Source organism: Ciconia boyciana, chromosome 5 (assembly GCF_034638445.1).
Source record: "Ciconia boyciana chromosome 5, ASM3463844v1, whole genome shotgun sequence".
Classification (NCBI taxonomy): domain Eukaryota; kingdom Metazoa; phylum Chordata; class Aves; order Ciconiiformes; family Ciconiidae; genus Ciconia; species Ciconia boyciana.
Window position 1 is genome coordinate 17,468,139 of NC_132938.1, and position 25,074 is coordinate 17,493,212.

General features: G+C 39.7%; 1 protein-coding gene across 11 annotated transcripts in view; it reads right to left on the reverse strand.

The window, feature by feature from the left end:
• Window positions 1-25,074, reverse strand: part of PROM1 (prominin 1) — a 67,212-nt gene that overhangs the window by 34,864 nt on the left and 7,274 nt on the right. For 7 of the 11 annotated variants that reach the window (XM_072862905.1, XM_072862906.1, XM_072862901.1 and 4 more), the window contains exons 3-5: window positions 6,894-6,952; window positions 3,685-3,711; window positions 1,936-2,141 (exon numbers count right to left, since the gene is read on the reverse strand). In XM_072862905.1, the coding sequence (XP_072719006.1) occupies window positions 1,936-2,141; window positions 3,685-3,711; window positions 6,894-6,952 (292 nt within the window). The remainder of the gene's footprint in view (window positions 1-1,935; window positions 2,142-3,684; window positions 3,712-6,893; window positions 6,953-25,074) is intronic. The other 4 variants (XM_072862908.1, XM_072862907.1, XM_072862904.1 and 1 more) reach the window with 1 other exon arrangement.

Sequence of the window (25,074 nt, forward strand, 5' to 3'; positions counted from 1 at the left end):
TTGGGAAGAACAACTACAGGTAAATCTTCCACCTAAGCTGAAATTGCACAGTAACTTGGGGGAAAAGTAGAGAATAAATCCACAAGGAGACTTAGTCTGAGTACAGTATAAGAAATAGAGAAAGAGTTGTAAGTAAATCTCAGGCTTTCTCCAGTTTTTTTGCAAGGCAATGGCTACCAACAAGACTGTCCTTTTGAGTTTCAGCATAGCAGTAAGCAAGCTGACATGGGCTTAAATAGATCCAGGCATGGCATCTTCTCTTCCCTTATGAAAGACGATCCAGGAAGGGCAGCAGAATCCTGCTTTGTACGGAGGCGTACTGGAGACCTGAGCACTCCGTCAGGCAGGGGTCAGTAGTATTAGGCCTGTAAAGTCCTGTCTTGCCTTGCACAGCACTCACAGCATTAGAGACTTAGCCGGGGAGTCATATGAGATTATCTCCACCTGTGGAAACCTGCAGACAGAGCTCAGGCCAACCCCTCCCTTAGGGGTAAGCATCTGATACTCCTGATGTCTTATACAAAAGGAAAAAAAAAGGATGAGTTAAAGAGGCAGTTTCCTAGTCCTGGAAAGCATGTTACTAGGGATCACTGATCTCCCAATCATGACCTGGGAAGAAGTATTTGCTAATGCTGGATATGCTTAATATCACAAGAATAGCTGGCAGCAAATGCACAAGTTAAAGATACCAACAAGGGGGACGATCTCTTAATTTCTCTGCTAACAGGCAACATTCCTCAGCCATTATAACCAGAACGTAGTGTCCTGCAACACAGCATCCTGCAACATGGTGTAAAGATAGCTGGCAAGCTCTGTGAGCTACCTTCAGTTTAGGCATGCTGAGAGGTAATTTAATAACTTACTTTCTTTGAGGGACCATTGTACTATGAAGAACTTTTGTCCTGTTATCATGGCAGGGATGCACCTATCACCTACAATACCATTCGGCTTTCTGGTCTTCCGAATACTTAAGTGTCATGTTTGCTAGTGATGCCTGGGAGCAAAGAGCATACTCCCATACCTGATAGCAGCGTGGTCTACGTTTGAGCATAGGCAAGGTCTCAATTTGTCATGACAAACCGTAGTAAAAAGAAAAAAAATTCTAGATTACAGTGAAGTGACAAGGTAAGTCTCACCTGACTGAACAGTCACACAGTATAGATCAAAAGACTTGATTTTATTTTTTTTTTAAATATAATCACAGAATAAGGATAGTAGGCAGGTGAAAATACGAAAAAGTTGAAGGAAAATAAAAAACCTGAAAGCAGACAATGTATTTTGAAACCATATACAAGGAAAAGAAAAGTCTGGATTGTAGCCCCTCATCGCCCGTTACACACCCAGCACAGAACAGGAGTATGTTCCTAACACTAATAGCGCAAAAATGTCTCCGAACTCCAGGATTTTACAGTGAGTGCATGCATGGTTTAAACAACTCAGTGCCCAAAAGAAAAAAACCCATTATTTTGAACTAATAAGAAAATCTGGAGGACAGCAAATACTGAAGGAGGTCACACAATTGCTTTTCTCACCACTACTACACTATCAAGAACAAAGCAGTATGTTGTACCTCAAGTTCTCTGTGGGATGGTAACTGAACATAGGACACAGTACCTTATATTCATAAGTTTAATGTAACATTCTGCAATTGCTATTTTGAGACTGGCAAAAACTTCATTTGCCAAATTCAAGCTTAATTTTTTTTTTTTGTTTCACGCCTACGTTCCTCTCAAGTGAGTACATAATGACCTGTGGATAACAATGGCAGCAGCATTTTTATAATGCAGTCACATTTTCTTTAATAAGCAATAATATTACTTAGTCTAATAAAATAATTTCTGCACCTGTAGGCTAATACAGTAACATTATTTGTCATATGACACTGCAAAATTAGTGCTATACCAAGCTTCATATTGTTCTCTTTATTACACTTGCCTTATTATTAAAGAAGCAACAAAAAGAAATGTTGCAAAACAGCTCCTCTGACAGTCAGCATTTTTCTTCTGTCTTTGATGCATTTCCCCACCACAGTTGTCACAGCAACGACACATACAGAAGCAAAGTCCCACAAGAGGCAGTAACAAAATAAATAGCAATCCCAAGGCTGCGGAGACTATAAAACCGATTTCATAGTAGATGGCCTGTAATTCAGACAAAAATAGTGGTAATAGCAGATATCACACAGTAACTGCAATCAATATAGAGCAAATAATTAAAAATCAAACTACAAACTAAACCATCTACTAAGTTACTGAGGTTATGGACTTGGTGTATTTTGTCAATAATTGACAACTTTTCTAACAAAAAGATACACAACATTGTAGATACTGATAGCTAATAATTATTTAGCTAGAATATTAGCTAGGTAAACTACAGGAGTGAGTGCTAAGAGAGAAATATGCTCACAAGAAACGAATGTGAATCAATGCAATTGAAATAGGTTAAAAATGAACACATTTGATTTCCCGGACTACAAATTTACTGTTTCTCACATCTGTTTCCAAAAAGGCTCCACAAATGTCAGCAAGGCTGACCAGATCAACACTTCATCTGGGAGGGGGGAGGGAGGCTTAGCTTGTTCTCCTTTTTAATCAGTTATAAGTGTAAAGATTTGTATGAACCGCAAAGAGAAGTACTTCACTGGATGATCGATGGCAATGGCAGAGGTTTCTCCAAACTGCTGAAGTAAAAACTGCTTAGGGACTGGAAAACATGAAGGAGTGGATTTTAAGCTCTCTCAGGTAAAGACTTTTATTCTGCTGCCAAACAGCAAAGCAGCAGCAACTAAAAGGACTCTTTCAAAAGCTGGAAGGAGCAAAAAGGAATGATGCAATGCAATACCCTAACCAGCTTTTACGCTGGAAGCACTGCAAGTGCCCCAGGACCAAGAAGCTGGGCCAGGCAGCCCTGGCACAGCCCCACGCAAGGCGACGTGACTTCCAGGGGACAAGCTGTGAGCTGGCCATGCTGTTTCCCTCTGCTGTGAACACAAGCCAACACATCCAGAAACGGATCAGGCAGGTGTCTGCACACCGAGGTAGACAGCATGGTGTGGGCATGCCCTAGTGGTCTTTCTTCCCTGATAAATCTCTTTTCTCCTTTCCTTTCCCAATTTTAGCAGAACTAATTCTCACACCAGTACTTTGAGTCCTCTTGTGTTTTACTAATCCGCCAGCACAAGGGCAACTTGGCAGTAAAATGATTAAACTGAGGCTGTGTATCATCCTGCAAAGTAAGTTACAATTTCTCACAAGCTATCAATCACGCTCCAGTTCCAGCTTTGCTGATGCCCTTCCTCACAATCCCTAATTACCAACTGATCTAAATACAGCAACCATCACCATTAGCAGAGTTGCAAATTTCTGACCTAATTACCAATTCTAGGATGAAACCATTATTATTATTATTATTATTACAACTGTTGGTTAAAAGCTGTTATCCCTTATGAAGAATACAAACTAGATGCTTCGAAGAACAACTTGGCTAGATTCTGCAAAAGAATTACTATTTTCTAGTTAGCTGAACACTTCAGAAATTATTTGATAACATAAATTTTAAAATAAGGTAGATGGAAAAACACATTTTAAATAACATAAAAATTAGTTATGGATGTTTTAATAGAAGTAGTGCATATAGACATGGTTAGTTTCTTTTTAAAGCTGTACATCTACCATAAGACATTACCTGAAGAGTCAGGACAACATTTTCTGGCTGTGGAAGTCAAAACAAATGGAGAATGTGTATAATACACAGGCAGCATGCACAAAAACAAATCACGTGAATAATGAACAATTAACCATGACCAAAACAATTAACAACACAGAAATGATAATAAAAAGCCACTAAAGTAAAATAATGCATAGAAGCACCATTAAATAATTATGGAAAATTATTTACAATAAGATACATAGCAGATAATTTCTGGTTTCCTTGGTAAGTGAAAGGAATCTAGGATTTGTCCAACAAATACTTCCATCTTAAAACAACAACAGACCAGTTATTTCTACACGTATAATTCCCAACACGTCTCGCAGAACAGAAGCCCAGAGATTGCATTACTTTGTGGTTTAGCAATTTCTCGATGAATTCCACCTGTCATAACTGACCTGTGATATTCCTGACTAACTTTTTCTTTTCAACGCTTCTTTTATTTTGGCATAAAAGCAGCAGTTTTAGTAGCAGTTTTGGGACCTTAACACATTACACACAAAATTCACCCTCACTTTTAACTAATTATGTAGAGGTTTATTTTAAATTATTCAACGGTAAAAAAGAAAATGCATTCAAGAAAGACTGAAGAAGTCTATTTATCAGGTTCTTAACTGATTTCTTATCTGTAATTTCAGAAAAATACTGAAAACTAAATATTCAATGACAGGAGTTTCAGAAGAACCCAATTTTCCCTTCATTTCCACAATGGAAATAGAATTTCTTGTACTTTTCCCCTTCATCTCTGTATGACAAGTTCACAGCTGATAACACTTTCCCTTTTCTCACAAGCAGAAGAGAAAAGGGAAGTGCACAAGCTAAAGACAGCAAGACCCCTCAAGCCCAAAGTCTGATGCGTGAGAATCAGAAATGTTCTCAAGTTTTAGGAAATTTTTTTTCAGCATCACACACAACTTTATGAAACTTCTACTGTACAATATGCTTAAAATTTGTGCTTGGTTAAATGTGCTTGGTTAAAATGTTCAAAATCATATTTGAAACTATATTTTTAATGGAAAACAAATGCTTACCCTCTCTTAAAAATCTGGTTCCAAGTATGATTTTGAACATTTTAACCAAGCACATCTCCCAGCAGAAGTAAAGCAATGGCATCAGCAGCAAGCTGGCTCCCCGTGAGCAGGCACGGGAGCTGTGCTCAGCTGCTGGGCTGTCCTGGCAGATTGCTGTCCCTGACAGGGGATGGGGAGACATCGATGGTAAGAGTCCAACTGGGAACAGAGGGACACGCAGCACAGAAGTGGGAAGTGCCTCCTGGGTCACTAACACATTCTCCAAATAGGTTAAAAAAAAAAATATATACAGAGGAACAACAGTAGAAATTTAACAGGATAAATATCAGAACCAGATTTCCTGTTCTCACTACTGAAGGGCTATTCCTAATGCTTGGTGAACTAGTGAGTCTTCCTACCTGGATGTACACATGGCCCATTTCTGCCCCTTTGCTTCTGTGATAGCACCATCTTTTGCCCAAATAGTTTTTTCTTCCTGGTGTTTCCTCTCTGTATATATTTATAAGGAGTAATCACCCCCCTTATCAATTATTTTGCTAAGCTGAGCAAACTCTTCCAGTCTCCTCTGAAGACCTGTGTGTTTCCCAGATCATCCTAATACACACTTTCTGAACCCATCCTGCTCCGAGTTCATTCTCCCTGAATTTGAGTGATCAAAACCACAGGCAACATTTCTAACTACTTACCCACACCCTTTAGTGACATTCACACTTCCCTATCCCCACTGGAAATTCCTCCATCTACAGCCATGCTGGCCTCTTCACAGCTACCTCTCACTGATGCTTCTATCTTCTGAGGGACTCTCTACTTGTCTTGATAGATTTTCCTTTACCAAATTTGTTTTAAAGTTTTGCATTGTATTCAGGTCAAAATTATGACCTATAAATGGTCTATATCTGCTCTACTTCCTAAGCACACCTAATAGTGTATTTGCCACCCTCTAATCACACAGTATTTTAACAAGTGTTTCCACTACACAGGATTACAGCTGTCATTAGTCTCAAATTTCTCATGACTTACATAGTAGTTACTAAATACTACACTTGCACTCATGTATGCCACCTATGGTCTAATGGTTTTGTCCAAAGACTCTGCCAACCAAGTTCACTCTACGTTCCTCCCTGGGTGTGCAGACACTCTCACAGAGCCCCACCAAGCAAGCATATGGGACCGGCAAGAGTCGCTTGATGCAGCATAACGGCAATACCCACACACTTGGATGTCATGCAGAGGTTATCAAGCTACTGGAGTGATAGGTTCATTGTCGGGAAGACATGGAAGCACCAGGCTTTCCCCCTTCAAATCCCAAGATCATTCAGGTCATTCTGATTCAAGGCAATAGCTCGGTGCCTGTATGCCAAGTTCCATACTCATCTTCCTGACAGGTACACCATACTGCAGGGAGCACAAACAAGTAGCTCACACAAAGCAACACGTCCATTGTGTGGGCCTGGTTAAGGTTCCTATTGCAGGCACTCAACCTGTGACATTGCTTCAAAGATGGGGTATTGTCCTTGAGATCAGCCTAAAATCAGATCCACGCTATGTTCTATCTTCTCTTGCTACCAAGTACCCTACAAATTTCAACTGTTACAGGATAATCACAAACCTAAAGAGAGAACAGAAAATATCCTTGATGTGATTAGCACGCTACATAAACTAAAATATACTTTATAAGTAGGCTATGGAAACTTCATTTTACAAAGGCACCAGAACCAGCATATACATTCAGCTTTTTGAGGACAATAGCTGAAGCTAACATGAGAGCTGAGCAGTAATGGTTCTCTCTAAGCATTTTTAAATAAAAGCAGTATTTTTCAATACAAAGAGCCTTCAATGTTTGTGCAACAGACACCACAATCACATTACAGCTGGAATTTATAATTGAGACTTAAGTATGCATAGCTTCTTTACAGAAGCTTATTTACAGAAGCTATGCATACTTTCATATGGCTTATGAAATTTTCTTTGTAATATTTTTTGAAAGGTTTTGGTCCCAAATTTTGTATGAAACCATCATATATATCATTCACAAATTTCATTCTTGCACCCTGTTGTTATAGCTTTAAAATACTATTTCCTATTTTAGAAAAAAAACAGAGTTTCAAAGTCATTGTTTTCATTATTTTATGCAGATACACATAGACAATTTACCTTTTGATAATCGCCCTGTGTATTTCCAAACTTCTGCTGTGCTAGTTTTCTGATGAGATCTGAAAATAAGCAAGAATATTCCAGAGTTTTAAACACCATAAATAATAAAAACAGGGGAAAGAGGATGGTATGAATTCTACTGTTAGGTAGGCAAGATGAAATTAAGAACAGACATCAACAGGATAGGCAAGCACATAAGTGTTTCCATAAACCTGTCTAGTAACAACATTTTTAACCAACTGTATATTTTATGAGCTCACAGGAAGATACCCAGGTTATCTATCAATTAATCAATTCCTGCTGAAATACAGTGAAGGTTTTTCTGAGGTCATCCTCTGTACCATAGCATCATCATTATTAAACATGAATCCCAAACTTATCAATTACTTGGACAAAGTTCAGCGATCAGCTTTGCTTCATGTTTATGACAAGTACATACATGCATGCATATATATATACACACACACATATACCGAATTAGATAGATGATGTGCAAAACAAGCATGTTAACAATGACTTCTTGACTCAATGGTACAAGGAAGAAAGCCTTTATTCTTGCCAACACTATTCCAATCTTTTTCTCCCCCCCCCCCCCCCCCGACCAACAGACTTTGCATGAGAATATGCAACACCGCCAAAAAAAATCAGAAAGCCTAACAAGTGCCAACTTACTGTGCGTGCAGCTCCATCTAACACACTCATTTCTAACTTATTCACAATATAGACAAAATACAGCAACCACCAAAAAAAGAAAGTAGTTTAACACAAATAGTGCCACTTAACATTATAAATATCATTTCACCACACCAGTTTCTTTCAGTAAACACCAGCAGCTGCAATGAATGGATCCCCTTTTTGGGACATCACTAGCCTACCCTTATGGAGGTTTTGCCAATCCTATGGGAACTACGCTGGGAACTGTGGCTCCCAGCCATTTCTGTGACATCCTGCACTTGAAGAGGGGCACCCCTAGCTCTGCAGACCCCCAGCCTCAGAGGGGCATCAGCAGCTCTGGGTATGCTCCATGCTAAGTTACCATGCTAGGTAAAAGCAGCCGTGTTTGGGAGAAATGACTGACTGAACTTCTGGTCTCCTCTGATGAAGAGGAAACAACATTAGGAGGGAGCACACTACATCTCAAGGAGGAGCACTCTGCCCCACATACAGCTCTGTTCATACAGAGCTACAGTTCATGGTACTATTGCCCCGTCATTAGTCTCTCCATATGCAACTGAACATACTTGAGAAAAACCTCCAGGAGGTTATCTATCCTGTGGATCAATAAAAGACCTGTAGGTTCAAAACTGGCTGTTCACCTTTCACCTCCCAAAAAATCCAAGCCCTCTCAGGATTTATTGTAGCACTCGTGAAATATGTTCAGTGAGTTCACAGGGGCTCTGCTCTCTCACGCCTCTCTAATCCTGCATGTGGCTCAGGAAAACAAACCCCTAAGCTAACAGCGCCCATAGTCCTTCCTCCCCAACGCCCTGCAGAGCAAGCATGGACTCAGCTGATCTGCAAGCCGAAAAGATCATGAAGAGTTCCTCGCAGAAAACTATGCCCAAGGAAAGAAAACACACAACAGCGAGGCAACAACTGCTCTTTCAAGGAAGGTACTCCCTGCAAGGAAGCTGCAGCCAGCAAGACTGCCAATTAAAAAATTAAAAAAAAAAATCCGTTAACATATCACAGGAGTGTCAAGCTGCAAATCATCCACAGAGGGGAAGTATATTCTAAAATACAGAAAGAGTGCTAGCAGTAGATGATCAAAGACTCTTTACAGTGAGGCAACCTCATTTTGGAAAGACCTTACATATGCTAGAAGATAAGGCTGAATCCCATAGTAACAGAAGTAAACCCAAAACATATGTAGAATACTTATTCTGTAGAACACTTATTCTTGTTATTCCTGTACCTAGGAAGAACAAGAGAGTTACGATCCCTGCAAATCCTTTCAAGCTCTGCACCTTGAGTGTCAGGAGACCGCTGAAGGAAAGGGCACACACCACTGCATGAGCAACATAACAGATCCACCGCTGCAGCTCTGAGACGTCTTGCACACTGGGACCAGCAGAGTCCTCCCTGTATCAAGCCCATCCCCAGGCAGCATCCGTGTTTCTCAAGGAGTTTCAGCGGCAAGGAGATATACAGCCAACTGAGGCAGAACCTCACAAACCTCAAAAATGTAATTCACATTGGCTGTTAGACTTTTTTTTCTTCTTCATCAGAGGCAACATTTCTTTCTTCTTGTTTATATCTAGATACCTACCAAGTAAGTAAATTTAAGAAACACTGGTGCATAAAATACTTAGTGCAATGAATTTACTCTACAGATAGATGCTTTTTAGCAAGCAGGAGAAGAAAAGGGCTAAAATAACCCTTGTTTACATATTTATTCAACCATTTAGCATTGTATGACAACACACTGCAGAACAGCTGCTAAAGAGAAATTTCTACCAACTTTAATCAGAATGCAATGGGAAGGAAGAAAAAGGAAAAGCTTCTGTGATCCCCAGTGGCATGAAGCGGTATAGACCGTCTGTGTGCAGACGGTCAAACATGGGAGCCGACTGCCCAGGACCCTGTGGCATCACCCTCCTTGTTGCTACTCCAAAGCCAAGCAGGAGAGCCCCCAGCAACCTGCCCTCACTTCCAGGCTGCTCCTAACTCAGAGGTTCATCTTGCTTTGGAAAAGGGTTGGACCCAATGACCTCCAGAGGTCCCTTCTGATCTAAATTATTCCAAAATTACCCTACAATCATGCTGACTTTTAATTATAAATTATTTAATGGAGGAGTCAAAGCACTGCCAGGAAGCATGTAAGAAAGCTAAATTTTATTACTGAAAAAAGCTTCCTTTGATATATTTCCTCCTGTCTGGAATAAGTACAAGATAAAATTTTAAAAGCATTAGCCTTTCCTGTTAAATAAAAGTTCAAAGTTTTTATCCATTCTTCTAGTTGAGTGTCTGTCCTGGTCATAAATTAAAATGAAAATTAAACAAAAACCCATTTTACATCAAGTTTTACATACATCTACACACACACATATATTTATGGATATCTGTATGCGTATGTGAATGCATATGTAAAACAACTCAAGAGAAACAGAGGATGGTTGAGGCTGAAAGGGACCCCCCAGGACCGTCCAGTCCAATCCCCCAGCTCAGCGCAGTCACCCACCGCAGGTTACTCAGGGCCATGTCCAGTCAGGTTTTGAGTATCTCCAAGGAGAACATCCAATACTTACTTAAAAAAAACAAAACAAAACAAAACAAACCCAAAACTGCTCTGATTACTTGCTCAGAATGTTCCTGATTCAGTTTTTATTTATACTGTTTCCATAATTTAGAGCCTGCCAGTCAAAAAAAAAAAAAGGGGGGGGGGGGACGGGACAGAAATCAACCTGAATACACTACCACAAACTGATGCAGAAAACAGCATTTTCAATGTGTTTTTGAAATTTAGAGGCTCTAAAGCCTTTTCACCAGAAACTAAAACACCTTTAGGTTTATAGTAAACAAGAAAGCCTGAAAATAGGTACAAAAAGTCCCACATGGATTGAATAAGTTAAATAGTGAGAATAATACAGGTTTCAATAGCCAGTATTACACAGCCCATTTTTTCCCTTAATTTTCTAGAATGTGAGATTTCCCTGCTGAATAAAGATTTACTACTTATATTACTTTGTAATGATTTTTTAGAAGTAACATGAAGTTTCAAGGTGTTTTTCTCACCAGGCAGCACACAGTGATTGACCAGACTTTGCCATGAATTTACTATTTCAATAGCCTTCAGTATCAACTCAATGAGACATGTTCCCAGTTAATTCATTTCAAATGAAATGTGGAAGTCATATATATTCCCATAAAAAATAATTTTGGCTATAACTGAATGTGAGATTACCTGCAGTTACTCACTCACACATCTGTAAGCACAAACTTGCCTTAGTGGTTTTTGCAGAATCAAAAATCTCCCTATTAGGTTTAACATGCATTGACAGTAATCACGGTTACTACTGCAGCACTTAAGGGTTAAGCAGGGGAATGCCCTGTGCCAGGTACTGCGCAAAGACAAGCATCATGTTTTCAGATGTGGCTACACTGCTCACCGTAGCACAGTGAAGAGACACCTCAGCTCACATTTAATTCAGTCTGTGATTTTGGTTTGCATCTGAAGCACCTTTCCTCCCTAGCTAGAACATCTCATCTCTAGCATTCAACTAAGTTTTTATTTAAAATTGAACTAAGGTAACTCCACACGACTCTCTTCTGCGTTATTGGTAGAGTACTACCTTGAGGCTGATTTCTGTTTCAAATATAAAAGTGCTAGGAAGGCGTGATGAAAAGCAGTGTCCTCTGTTTTCAAATTAACAGGATTACTTCTGAAATCTCGGCTTGACCAGCTGCACACATTGTTTCACAGGACCAGTAATCCAAGGCTTTAGCACAGAACACATTTTATCACTTGAGGTTAAAGAGATTTACCTTGTGAGGCTCATTTACACGGCTAATTACATTACTGCTTTGCTCAGTCTCCTTCCTGTTCTCATCACACATGCGAAATGCCATCTGCCCTAGTAAATCTAACTAGCCAGATGAACTGTTAATTTACCGATGCAATTTGTGATGAAATATTAAGCACCTCTGATAAGCCCCGGCTAAGAAAACATAATCACCAACTCCTGCATTGCACACGTATTGTGTACATACACTCAATATCTCATTATCCAGACAAGAAAATGAGGTTAGCACTAGGCTTGCTTCTTAGAACTGTTCTACAGAAAGGGATAGCAAAAATAATAGAGATTTAACAATAAGCTGTCTGGCTATTAAAAACCATCATAAATTAGTTACAAATTCTTCTGCCAAGAAAGCTTTTCAAATCTAGGTGACAGGAAAGCAGTTGGAGTAAAACCTTTGGGAATGCTATGCTTCATCTTCACTCAAACAATTCGATTGAGCCCGTTCAGTTATAGTGCAACTCCAGCATTAATCAAATTATGCCAGAAATTAATTTATCTTTTTATGCATAATGTAACATATTAGGCTTCTATTCTGAAAATTACTTCAAGCAAACCAATAAGAACCATGACTGAAGCATTCAAGTCGCATTGAATGGAAATTTTTCATGACAACGGGGGAGAATTACATAGATAATATACATGATAAATTAATAACTGCTTTAATGCTATCTCATTCTAATGTGTATCATAGTATTTCATCCCATTCCCCTTCATCTATAATAGAGTCAATGGACTACACACACACTGAACAGTTCAGCATCTCTCTGAACATGGGTCAGTTTGACCACATTTAGTGTCATAAATAAGTAGCAATAATTAGTCTGAAATTAGTGAATTAAAATGACTTCAAGCTTGTTTTTTTCCCCTCTCTAATTATGACTCAGACTAATGAATAACTCTTGCAAGTCCAAGAAAACCAGGAAAGCTATATTAGCCTTTCAGACTTATCAGAGATAAAAATCTTTCCGGTATCTTATAGCAAGTTTTACTGCAAGTTGACTTTATAGACATTTTAAAATACTTGCTTTGACTTGAGTGGGGCTTTGGTTGCTTCCCCAATGTTAGAAAGCCTCTAGCCATTTGTGCTGGTTTCAGCTGGGATAGAGTTAATTTTCTTCACAGTAGCTGGTATAGTGCTGTGTTTTGGATTTAGGATGAGAATAATGTTGATAACACACTGATGTTTTAGTTGTTGCTAAAGTAATGTTTACACTAGTCAAGGACTTTTCAGCCTCCCATGCTCTGCCAGGTGCACAAGAAGTTGGGAGGGGACACGGCTGGGACAGCTGACCCCAACTGCCCAAAGGGCTATTCCATACCATATGGCGTCATGCTCAGCATATAAAGCTGGGGAAGAAGAAGGGGGGCGATGACATGTTCGGACTGATGGCATTTGCCTTCCCAAGTAACCGTTACATGTGACGGAGCCCTGCTTTCCTGGAGATGGCTGAACACCTGCCTGCCTATGGGACGGAGTGAATGAATTCCTTGCTTTGCTTTGCTTGTGTGTGCAGCTTTTGCTTTCCCTATTAAACGGTCTTTATCTCAACCCATGAGTTTTCTCACTTTTACTCTTCTGATTCTCTCCCCCATCCCACTGGGGGGGAGTGAGCAAGCAGCTGTGTGGGGTTTAGTTGCCGGCTGGGGTTGAACCACGACACCATTAGCCTTTACTATGGTCAGATTCAGCTCCCATTGAAGAGGTCTCCTTCAGCAGGTAACCCAGGGTATTCTCCTTTACTGCCACATAACAACATAACAGCTCTGCTCACTCTTACTGTCCCTAATCACACAGCAACCACTTGGCTCTGGTTCCACTGCAGAGCGAGGTGGGAACTCAGTAACGCTGATGGCCGAAGAATCCATCATGCACATTGGTGCAGAGACTGCAGAGAGGGTCCTGCCGCATTGCTCACCCTGTGCAGTCTGTCCTCTTTCTGCAGAGCAAGAAGAAAACTCACTCTGTAGGGCATGTGGGAAGTCTCTGAGGTGAGATTTTCTCACTTCCCACACAATAAGAGACCACTTTAGTCCACAGATGAGGAGTCTAATCCATGCATTCACTCAGACAGTCTAGATCATTCCTTTCCAACTCCAGCTTCAGAAGGTTCACTCCCCTCCCTCTTCACAACGTCTCCCTCAGACAGATGAGCTATAACCCTTGTCCTCAAACTAAGAAAAAAACCAGTCTTCTCAGATAAATTCTCCCCACAACTTTTAGGCAAGCTCTCTCTATATACAATTCCCAGGTTTTTTTACCTTGAGTTACTGGGAACATCAGACTGGTTCAGCTTCCACCCTCCTGCTCCTTGCAAGAGGCCATTCTGGCCTTCTTCCCTTCAAGCACAACTCCTGAGTGACACCCACCTTCCCTCGCTTCTGAAGCCCACACACAAGACCATCTACTTACACTACAGAAATTCCCTGGTCAATCACTTGTTTATTCCCGTGCATTAAAGAAATAACGTGCGAAAACTATAAACTTAAACCACCAGCCATGCCTTTGGCCAATAAAAAAAGGCAAGTAAAAATGAACCTTGCTGCTGTACCTCACCACTGATGTGCAAAATGAAGCCCTAGAACCTGTTATTCTGCAAATGGCTGGAAGAACTTGTTTGAATGGAGGTAAAAAGCGACAAATACATACTAAATTGCTTAAGTATCTTAACTTCTCATCTCATCTGCTACGGCAATCTGCCTTTTCACCCTCTTCTGCCTTCAGTATGCCATTTCCTCTCATCAATACGATCATCGTCCATTCCCATTCTGACTCCACATTCTTTAATTACACGTTGATCAAAAGCAAGAGAAATATGCTTAACCCGCAGTACTCTGGCTCGGTCTCAAAATCCAGCAACATACAATATGACATAAGCAAAAACATAGTAAATACATTTTTAAGGTCTCAGCAGACTTGTAAAGCACATACTGCTTTATTCATAGTTGAAAGGACAAGCTACTAGACCACCTAGAAATGAGTCTTAGCTTATACTGGATGCAGTGAGGGGAATTGTGAGAAAGGGTAGAGCTGCAATATGAAGTAGCTAATGAAGAGATGAACAGCTATGAGCAGGATTGAAACTGTAGGAGTGGTCTAAACAGGGTAAGCTTTAACCAGAGCGCAGGTAGGACTAAGCACGGTGCAATTGCTGAAGATGAGGAACTGCAGGGCAGCAACAGCTGCTGAAGGAACCGGGATATGAAATTAAGGAGACCACTTTTGCACCCTTCCTGACAGAAAATACCATTGATCCACTGAAGAAATTATACAGCAGTGGATCAGATAATAGTAACAGTAAATGAACTTAATTCGTGCACACAAGAAGTTCCCCAATTTCCCCAAAATATGGATGAAACAATGGAAATTTTATAAATTTAGCTTCCTCAAGGTTGTTATTACCAGTTTGATCTTTCTGACTAATTTAAGTCTTCCACAGAAAATCCTCACACCTTACAGCTGCCGCAAACTTGAGTTAATTCCTTTAGCGCAGTCACATTTTCTGTTTAGGCACATTCTGCTTTCCATCAACGTGCACAGACAATGTTAAAGAGCCTGGTCAGGAAAAGGTTTAAAGAAAAAAAGAAATTGCCACAATATTGACTGTTACAGGACACCTAGAATGAAAGATTTCTCCTTTGAAAATAACCTTTGCAGGGACTTTCTAGTTGTTCTTTGCTACAAAGAAAGTTCTGTTCTTGCTGAAGTTTTGGAAAAAGAACAAAAACAGAGAAGCCTTTAGAAAAATCTTTGCTTAGGAGGCTGCAATACATTTGCATATATCACGGAGACAAAAAGTCAAGTAGAAAGCTTTGAAGCCGTATTCCACACAGAAACTGCATTATCTCATTTTCTGAAGGCAACAAAACTTCTGTAACGCATTGTTTGTGCCATGGCAGCTATTTTTTGCCACTTTGTTTGCAGTAGCTACCTAAAGTTCTCTCTAGGCCACCATCTGGTAAGGATTTACAACAGATTATGGGCAAAGATTTAACTTGGTGCACTGTATATGCTTGTCTGTTTTAGCACTCTGCAGAAACTGAGCAACTTCTTGATAGTGTGGGTTGTGTAGACATATTGGACTTGTAACTTTGATCAAAGTAGTAAATATTTAGACTGTACGAACAACAGCATTTTTCCTACTCCTTTCTCTCATCAGAAGTTGCTGTGAGCTGAGGAAAGCACAGCAAATCCTCTCTTATATTGCAAAACTTGAACTACTGGAAATATGAACACAGATAATTGGGAATGACATGCTGGAGCCCTGCTGGTACCAGCTTTTAATTACCTCAGCGACTGGTGTTCTGGCAGCTTCACTGAGATTCCTCAGAATTTCCTCCGTTTTCCCATTTCTGCAAGGGCCACAATTTTCCACACATGTTCGATAACTGTGGCACACATATTGGTTTTGAAGTACTACAGAGATCACTACTTCACTCAAAAATCAAAGCAAAAGTAAAGGTTTCTACTCTGAATAAAGTTAATTAGGCCTCAAATTTGTATTTGTTCTGAACAGGTACACCCAGGCATCTTTCAGCTGAGTTAAACAGCCAAGGCAATACTTAGTAGTAGTAAGAATATTCACATTCGCAACTGTAATCACTGTTTAAAGTTCACAAAAATAATTTGCTATATTTTCAGAGAAAAGAAAGATCTTGACTATGTTACGATGCAATACAGGTCATAATTTAATCGCAGAACTGCTTTTAGATGAGAAGAAATATATCTGCATATTGCAAAAAAGTGTCAAAGCAGATTTGTGGGGTTTGTTTTGTAACTGGAAGGCTTACACTAAGAGATATATATATATACTGATAGATTAGCCAGCTTAAACTACAATAGCTGACATTCATGGCAGCTGGTTTCCCTTCTAACAAGAAGATAACTTGCTTGTGGAAGAGGAGGAAGTATACTCAAAAACTTTAATACCAATATGGAAAGATTTAATACTGTTAAAAGGATGACAAAAACCACTAAAATTAATACTTGTACATTTATTTTGCTCCAGCAACTTTTGAATAGTGCATATTCACTTAGAAAAAAAAGCATCACTTTTGTTAAGATCTAAAAGTTACACAAAGCATCTTGAGAAGCAAAAAAAAATAGTGAGAAAAAGGGAGAGGAAAAAAATTCTAATTCTCAATTTTCAATGTAATTAAATATTTAATATGAGGAGCATGGAAAGATGATTTGTTGCAAAGATCTATCAAATTTTTATTACTCTGGCTGACTTCATTCAAGAAAAAGCCATTGTTGAACAAGATCTATGAGTTTGTTGCTCTGTAAATGACAACCTAAGCAAATTGTCAGACAAAAAATGAGAGGGCTAGGCTAACATTATGCAACTATGATGGTCTATAACAAAGAAAAGAGAAAGTCAAATGACTGCTTTTCCAATAACAGGTAGTATCCATACAGTACCTCACATGATTAACTCAAAATGCTTCATAATAGCCAAGATGATGAAGGAACTGAGAGGTCCCTTAGAGGCTTGTGAAAACATTATTCCAGTAAGTTCAGTGACATCCCCTCTCTCTCTCCCCATCAGTTCCATGAACTACAAGTTAGAAAAGAGAATGAGGTTCAACACTATGCGGCTAGATAAGCTTGTAAAAATTAAATGGAGGGGGAGGATGGACAGCAGAGTAGTTGCCATTGTTAAGCTAGGAAAGTCATGGAGCCCTAGCAGAGTGGCCTGAAAACCCTGAAGATGCCTGCAGTCACAGATAATTTTCAAAGACGTTCATGCACGATACACGTTACCAGAGGATCTGGCTGACCCAAAACCTATTCCATCCCACTTCTCACCATACAAGGTGCTGCAGGTATGCTCTGGAAGTCTCAAATAAGCTTTCATGCTTTTAGTGGCTTAGATTTCCTGCTAACAGAGCGAGGGACACAAAGAACTGCCGTCTTCACATGGTGTACTCTGACTGTGATTGTGCACTGGCATCTGAAAGGCAAAACTTAGGCTTTGACCAAGTTGATGTCCAAGTTGCTTATCTCTTTGCTATGAGATACTAAATGGGATGGGGAATCTTACAGAGAAGTTAAGAAAAATGAATGCACACAGAGCTTAATTCAGTGTTTTACTGTAATTGCTAGTACACAGACACCATGCTACATTCAACATATCTAACGTAACCACCCCCAATACACACACCACACAGTAGTACTAATTAGCTAGATACATGCATTTTTAGGATATGGTACCTTTGCTTTTTTCTTTAAAAATATACAAACCCTATCAACGAAGCTTCTTTACCTAGAATGATAAACAAACAACAAGGCCACCTTCTGTCACAATACCACCCTGTACCTCCCACCCTTCCCTTCCTTGTAGTCAGCACCCCTGGATTTAGCTGTGCCCAGAACTCATCCCCTGCACACCAAGGCTGGGAACGCTCTTTGGTTATACCTTGTGTCTCCCATTCATGCCCACAGACAAAGAGAACAGGGTTAGGACAGTCTCAAGCACTGGCCTGGCATTGCCCATGCTATAACTATTAGCAGGTTTGCTGAGCCAACTCAGTACCTGGCCCAGAAAATGCTCAACCCACTTGCCTGGAAAAATTCCCAACAGACAGAATGGACATAGCTGTCTAATTTGGAAGGGGTAGAAGGCAGTTTAGGTTTGGGAAATATGAGCTGAGTCTCAATACCACACAACTGTAGGCCCATTTTATTTATTATTATAATCTAGCCTCCAAGAGGTACTCCTGCTTGAGGTGCTCTCCAGCCTGTTACAACAGCCATCTGTGGTAATGCCACTTCTGAACACCCTCCCCACAGAAAGTAACCCAACTCCCTCAAACTCCACTTGAGGTTCATTTTCATTAGCTTCTCCCTTCTGTCCTAATAGCGTTGAAATTGTGAAGCTGGATTGTCATTTTCCAATTGCTGTCAAGGCATGTTTTTTTCTCCTAGGCGCAGCTGGCAGGCAGTATTAAACCAGATCAGGGCAACCATTGAGGATACTATAGAGAAAGGATTCCAGATGTGTGTATAGTGCAAGATTTTCAGATTATCAACTAGGCTACACTGATTAAAAAATGACTTGCATATTTTCCACATAATACCTGTCTGCGAGACTCATTGTTTATGTAATTGAAAAGAAGTGGGCAGGAAGACACCAGAGAAGTGTTAATGTCTGCAACTGTAGTTTTCTGCGGTAGCCTCTAGTAGATAATCTGTATAAGCCTCCCCTCCCTAAAACATCTGTCTCCTCCCTGTGCACAAAAAGTCCTTTTGAGCAATCTGTTAGATAGTCTGCAGTTTGGAATAGTTCAGGGAAAAAGGAATTACTCCTCTGACGCCTAAGAAAATAAAAAAGCAGGCCTTAAATCTGCTTCAAAAATGTTCTCGGTGTTCCTTGTTTACATGGGTATGTCATCAAGTAGAGCACCTCTTAACTTCCCAGCATGAAATGAGCAATGATTTTTTTAAACACTATTTCCTTAAATGTATACGAGTGGGCAGAGAAAAGAGGCAGCTAATTTATCTTGTATCTTCCTGCTGCTCCGTCTTCTCCAGTATTTCCAACATTAGACACAAGACATTTCTTTCAATGTATATACCATATTACCAAATAAAGGAGCACTGTAAGTCCTCCTTCTTATCCCAGTTCTACCCAAATAACGTCACCACTACTGGCTATATATAACCTCTGTCACTGAAACCTGCATTTTTGATATACACACTTCAGCTACTACTCTAAGTTCACACCACAGCTCTAGCCACAGTGCTGGGGGAAAAAAAAAAAGTTACAGGGATGTGGTGAAGGCACTGACCCTACAGCTTACTGAAACTGTAATTTCACAATACAGCTTAGTCAATCTAACAGCTAACTTAAAGGGCAGGTCTTGCTCTTCCTCCCTTCTTCTCAGTTCCTGAACCAGCAATTGCATCTGTGCTCCCAACCCAGCTCCAGGACATAAGCTTGAAGAAAACCAACCCACATGCAGCTATCAAACACTAGCTCAAAAAAGCAGTCTATCAAATCAGTGCAGTTTCACACCCAAACTAAAACTGAGACTTCACAGAACAGGAAAAAGAATATTGTAATTTAAGCTTTTATAAAAGGTCATAATTGCTTTGGATACCCGAGCAGTATCTTATGTTGCTGAACTGCAGCATCTGCACGTAAGTCAGAGCCAGAGTGCAGTCCTTTCACTGAATGCTGGTGTGGACATGCTGAACACTGCTGGGAAAGTCTCAAGTTTAAAAACAAAAGGGCATTACCAGCTATGCATAGCTGAGCTTAGCTCCAATGCTGGAACATCCAGACACATGCATTTTTTTTGTAGGGGAGCTGTGGAAGATTTATTACTAATAGGAAGCAAAACTAAAGTAGAAACAGACAACCAAGAACTAAATAGTTAAAAAAGGCAAAGAAGTTAGTTTTACACACAAAAAAGAAAAAATTCTGATTTACTGAGTTTTTAACTGAGGGGGTGATAAAGCGTTTTGATTATTTGTTTTAGAACCTCACATCCAACACAGTTAATATATTTAAAAAAAAAAAATCAATATCCTAGGAGCTCAAACCTACCTACAACAACATGGTTTTGCATATGCATTTTCTATTACGGCTATACTAGCGAGAGATGCACTGTTTATTTGCATATCAAGTTATGTGATTTCAAAAAAAAAAAGTTAAGATGTTTTAATTGCTGAACACACTCATGTGAGATATTAATTGCAGAGATAGGGAACACAAGACTAACTTGCTGAACTCCACAATTTGCAGCTGCTTTAAAGGCTGACCAGGTGAAGAGAAAGGAAGACCAAAAGGGGTCAGAGAGAGGACTTTACATTAAAATAGTCAAGTTCTGATCCTCAGTCTTGTGCTCAAACTGTTCAACAAAGCAAGGCTCCATAAACAGAAAGAACTGGGAGGTGTAGTCCAGGTCTAAAAACCCGTTTGTTCTTGTTTCTCACAGGCAAATAGTACATTTAACTCTTCATACTATGTTTTGCTGAGGAAGTACCTGCATTCAACAGCTGATTTTGATGTTGAAGTTTTATTCCTGCTTCAGCAGACACAGGGTGATCCAGAATAAAAAGCAGAAGCTGGAACAAAGCAGTTGTAACTCAACATAAGCAGCACAGTTGTCCTGCAATATGTTCAGGCAGAGTAGAGTAAGGTAAATGGGCCTGTAAGTTTTTGTCTTATTTCACCTAGGAATAGGAGCAGGAGCTTTATTCCCAGCTTGTTTCCTTTGAGAACTCTTCACATTTTCATTGGAAGACAAGCTGTGAAGCCAAAGATTTGTTGTGCACATCCTGCTGGCAAGTGGAATCTCAGATTAACATCATCTTAACTGCAACTAAAAACTGGTTTCCATGGGAACAAAGACAAAGCCATAAGATATTCATAGCAGCCAGAGGATCACACTGACCATGCCCTGCCTACACCAAGTTCACATCTGAAGGTCTCCAACACAACAGGTGACATGCATCATGTCACAACCATGAACTGACTTAACTTTTTAAATAAATTAATGCTTCGGTTTATGACAAATTCTAAGTCAGAGAAAAATTGACAATTTGTTTTGTTAGATGTCCTCTTAGCTGAGTGATAGAAGCAACTTGTAATTTTCCTATTATCATCTCTTTATTGTAAGTGGTGCTATTAACAGGGAAGAATAATGATGCTCTATCTTACACAGTCCTCAACTAAAGGAGCAGTAGCACCACCACTCCATTTTACAAATGGAGAAACCAAGGCACAGCAAGATTTAAGTGACCTACTGAGCCTCAGGTAGCAAACTAGTGACCAAACACACTTTTCCACTCCAGTGTTTCATTAACTCAAAGTGGAGGCTGCTTCCCTGCATAACAGTTTATGCTTGGGAGTAAATTCACTCCCATTTACACCAGTACATCATCTAGTGAAGACAAAAGTATTTGACTGGTAGAGTTGAAAGCAGAATCTATTTACACTCACTGAAGCATTGCAATCAGGTATCCTAGTTCACTTTTTTAAAGTAGTTTCTTGCCATATTCAAAGAGCAGACTGCTGGTCTTAAAGATTCAGCAGTTTAAAAAAACTTAAGGAGTTACAGTTCCTTGCCCTTGTTCTGTTACTGTGCTTTACATGAGCACTTTATTTAATTCCATTAATAACTTACCTATTAAATCTAAACTTAGAGTAGGTTGTATGTCCACAAACTGGATGGCATGAACAAATTTAGAAGTGAGTAAATAATTAATCACTTAGATTTAACTAAAAAAACTTACAGAATATTTCAACTTATTTTTTTCTTTAAATGAAGTGATCCCTTTCAACTTTTAAGTAACGTATAAGAACATTTAAATAAACATTAAGGTTTAGCAGCATGCAAATACTTTAAGAACAATGTTTCCCAAAGACTCTGATGTACTTCATATTTTGCTTTATCATACTAGCTTTCTTCCCAGAAGGCATACTTGGGACTAAAGGGGTATGAATGTTATACTGTAACTTATTCAGCTCCATCGGAGCACTATTGCAAGCACAAAAATGACTTGCAAATGCAGGAATATCTACATGCAATTAGACAATCCTGTCACCTTTTTTCCTCCCAACTAAGAGTACTAACAGTAGATTGGAAAACCTACTACCTGACTGGAAATCAAGTACTTCCAAGTATTAGGAAAAAAATATAATACTACTAAGATCAAAGGTCTAAGTGATTGATGCCAAGTCCTGCACACAAATCACACTTCTCCTTTATGTTATGATTATATGCAATACACTGGGGCATCAACCTGGAGCTAACTCTTCTGAAGCACCAGCCCAATCAGAATGATGAAGTTTTGAGTTAGAAACATCAAAAGGCTTGCTTTCTGTGCCCATTTGTGATTACGTTTATTTTCATCTGTGAATCAGAATTAACTCTATTTCAAGTTGGCAGTTTAAAAACAAAAAAAGGCATTTCAAATATGTAACTATGCCATTAATTCACTGAATGTGAAAATAGAACAGCATATGGCAAGAGAGATTATGGGGATTAACCAATTAAATGGTATGACTCAAACAAACAGGATCCGTCAAATCTGTATTTTGCAGTGAGGTATGTGGGGATATGGGAAAAGGACTTCCCCTAATACAAACACCGAAAGCCAAACTTCTAAAAATAACTGATTTGGCAAAGAGTATCTGTGAGGAAGGAAGCAAAGGTATGAGATGTTCAAAGCTTACAAGCTGAGAACAAAGTGATTTACTTCTGCATGTCTCCTTTCTCTTTAATACTGTATTTCACAACACCTACTTGATGCAGAACTTACTACAAGCAGTCCCGCAGGACTATAATCTTGATCGTAAATTCTATACTCAATGATTATTTACAAGCTTAGGACACATAATATTAAATTTGACCAAATTCCTGTTAATATAAAGACACAGTAAATATCTCCCTGAAATTAAGTTTCCACAATCGTAACAGAATAAAATATTCAAGCAGGGCTTCAGGCAGAACGGAAGCCTGTTTCTAAGAGTTGAACACAGATGACAATCCTAACATACCAGGTCTCACGGAGAGGCAAATAGTTCATCTGCATATTTAATTAAAGAAAACAGGCCACAAAAGCAGAGGTATCTGGAAACAGTTCCTCCAAAAGAATCACAGAATGGTTTGCGTTGGAAGGGACCTTAAAGATCATCTAGTCCCAACCCCCACTGCCATGGCCAGGGACACCTTCCACTAGACCAGGTTGCTCAAAGCCCCATCCAACCTGGCCTTGAACACTTCCAGGGATAGGTCATCCGCAGCTTCTCTGGTCAATCTGTTCCAGTGCCTCACCATCCTCATAGTGAAAAATTTCTTCCTTATAGCTAATCTAAATCTACCCTCTCTCAGTTTAAAGCCATTACCCCTTGTCCTATCACTACATGCCCTTATAAAAAGTCCCTCTCCAGCTTTCTTGTAGGCGCCCTTCAGGTACTGGACGGCTGCTAGGTCTCCCCGGAGCCTTCTCTTCTCCAGACTGAACAACACCAACTCTCTCAGCCTGTCTTCATAGGAGAGGTGCTCCAGCTCTCTGATCATCATTGTGGCCCTCCTCTGGACTCGCTCCAACAGGTCCATGTCCTTCTGATGTTGGGGGCCCCAGAGCTGAAGGCAGTACTCCAGGTGGGGTCTCACGAGAGTGGAGTAGAGGGAGAGAATCACCTCCCTCGACCTGCTGGCCACGCTTCTTTTGATGCGGCACAGGATATGTTAGCTTTCTGGGCTGAAAGTGCACGTTGCCAGGTCATGTTGAGGTTCTCATCAACCAACACCCCCAAGTCCTTCTCCTCCGGGCTGCTCTCAATCCATTCTCCGCCCACCCTGTATTTGTGCTTGGGATTGCCCTGACCCATCTGCAGGCCCTTGCACTTGGCCTTGCTGAACTTCATGAGGTTCACATGGGCCCACCTCTCAAGCCTGTCAAGGTCCCTCTGGATGGCATCCATTCCCTCCAGCGTGTCAACCGCACCACTCAGCTTAGTGTTGTTGGCAAACTTGCTGAGGGTGCGCTCAATACCACTGTCCATGTTGCCAACAAAAGGTGACAGTACTGTCAGCTTCATTGAATTGCGGTCATTAAACCCTGTGTAAGACCTGCTCAGAAGACAGATCCTGCAGCGAACAGGACAGGTTTTTGCTCTCCAGGTTAACACCTGGGACTTCAGGCACTTGTCTAAATAGAATTCATTCATTCAAGTTCATTTTAGCTCATTCTACAGTTATTGAAGAAATGTCAAAAATACAAGCAAATAACAGTTCACAGGTATCATACAGGTATGTGACCAAAGAATTTAAGATTTCAAATGACTAAAGGTTTTAATATATAAATTGAAAGATGTACTACAAAATAATATAAACCTCTTTTATACATAGTTACAGCTAAACCACCAAAAGGAATCAATAACAAACCAAAGGCGTTCTTAGATTTTATTAAGACTTCACCTCAATATAATTTTAAATGCCAATACTATTCAAACACATTAGCATTTTCTTTTAAGAGCTAAATGAAACAAAAAGCTTGTTGGAAAGTCAAATTGATACAACTACCACATCCACAAACACAAAGAATTCCCAAAAGCACCTTTTAATCAATGCAACCTCAATAAGCACACACTTCTCTGATATCTTAACTTTTCCTTTAGAAGAGACAACTTAATAAGAAAGGAATGGAAAAAAATATCTCAATAACACAAATGCAGTTGCAAGTCTTAACTTCAGCTCACAAAGGAACAAGAAGTTACACATGGCTGTGTAATGTAACTGCCCTTATATAAAACTCAACTGTGGATGCACAGATATGGAAACAAATGAAATTTATTTCAAGTTAAGTTTCCATTTCCTGGGCTAAATCTCATAATATTCTAACCACCTGACTGTTTATCATAATATGCAAATCTCAGAGCTGTCTCTTATGAATTTAATATTAAATACAAAGCAGTTTATGCTTAGTCCTATCCTATGCTTCTGAGCATACATAAGAAAAAGTTTCAGTTAAGAAAAAAAAAAGCCTCAAATGCATCAGTGACAGCTTTGAGATACATAAGCAAAGTTCTGTGAAATTTTATCAACATTTCATTTTCATTAACAACCACACACACACGCTATGCTTAGCGGAAAAATGTTAGTTTATATGAAACTGTATACATCTCCAGGCCATAACACATGCT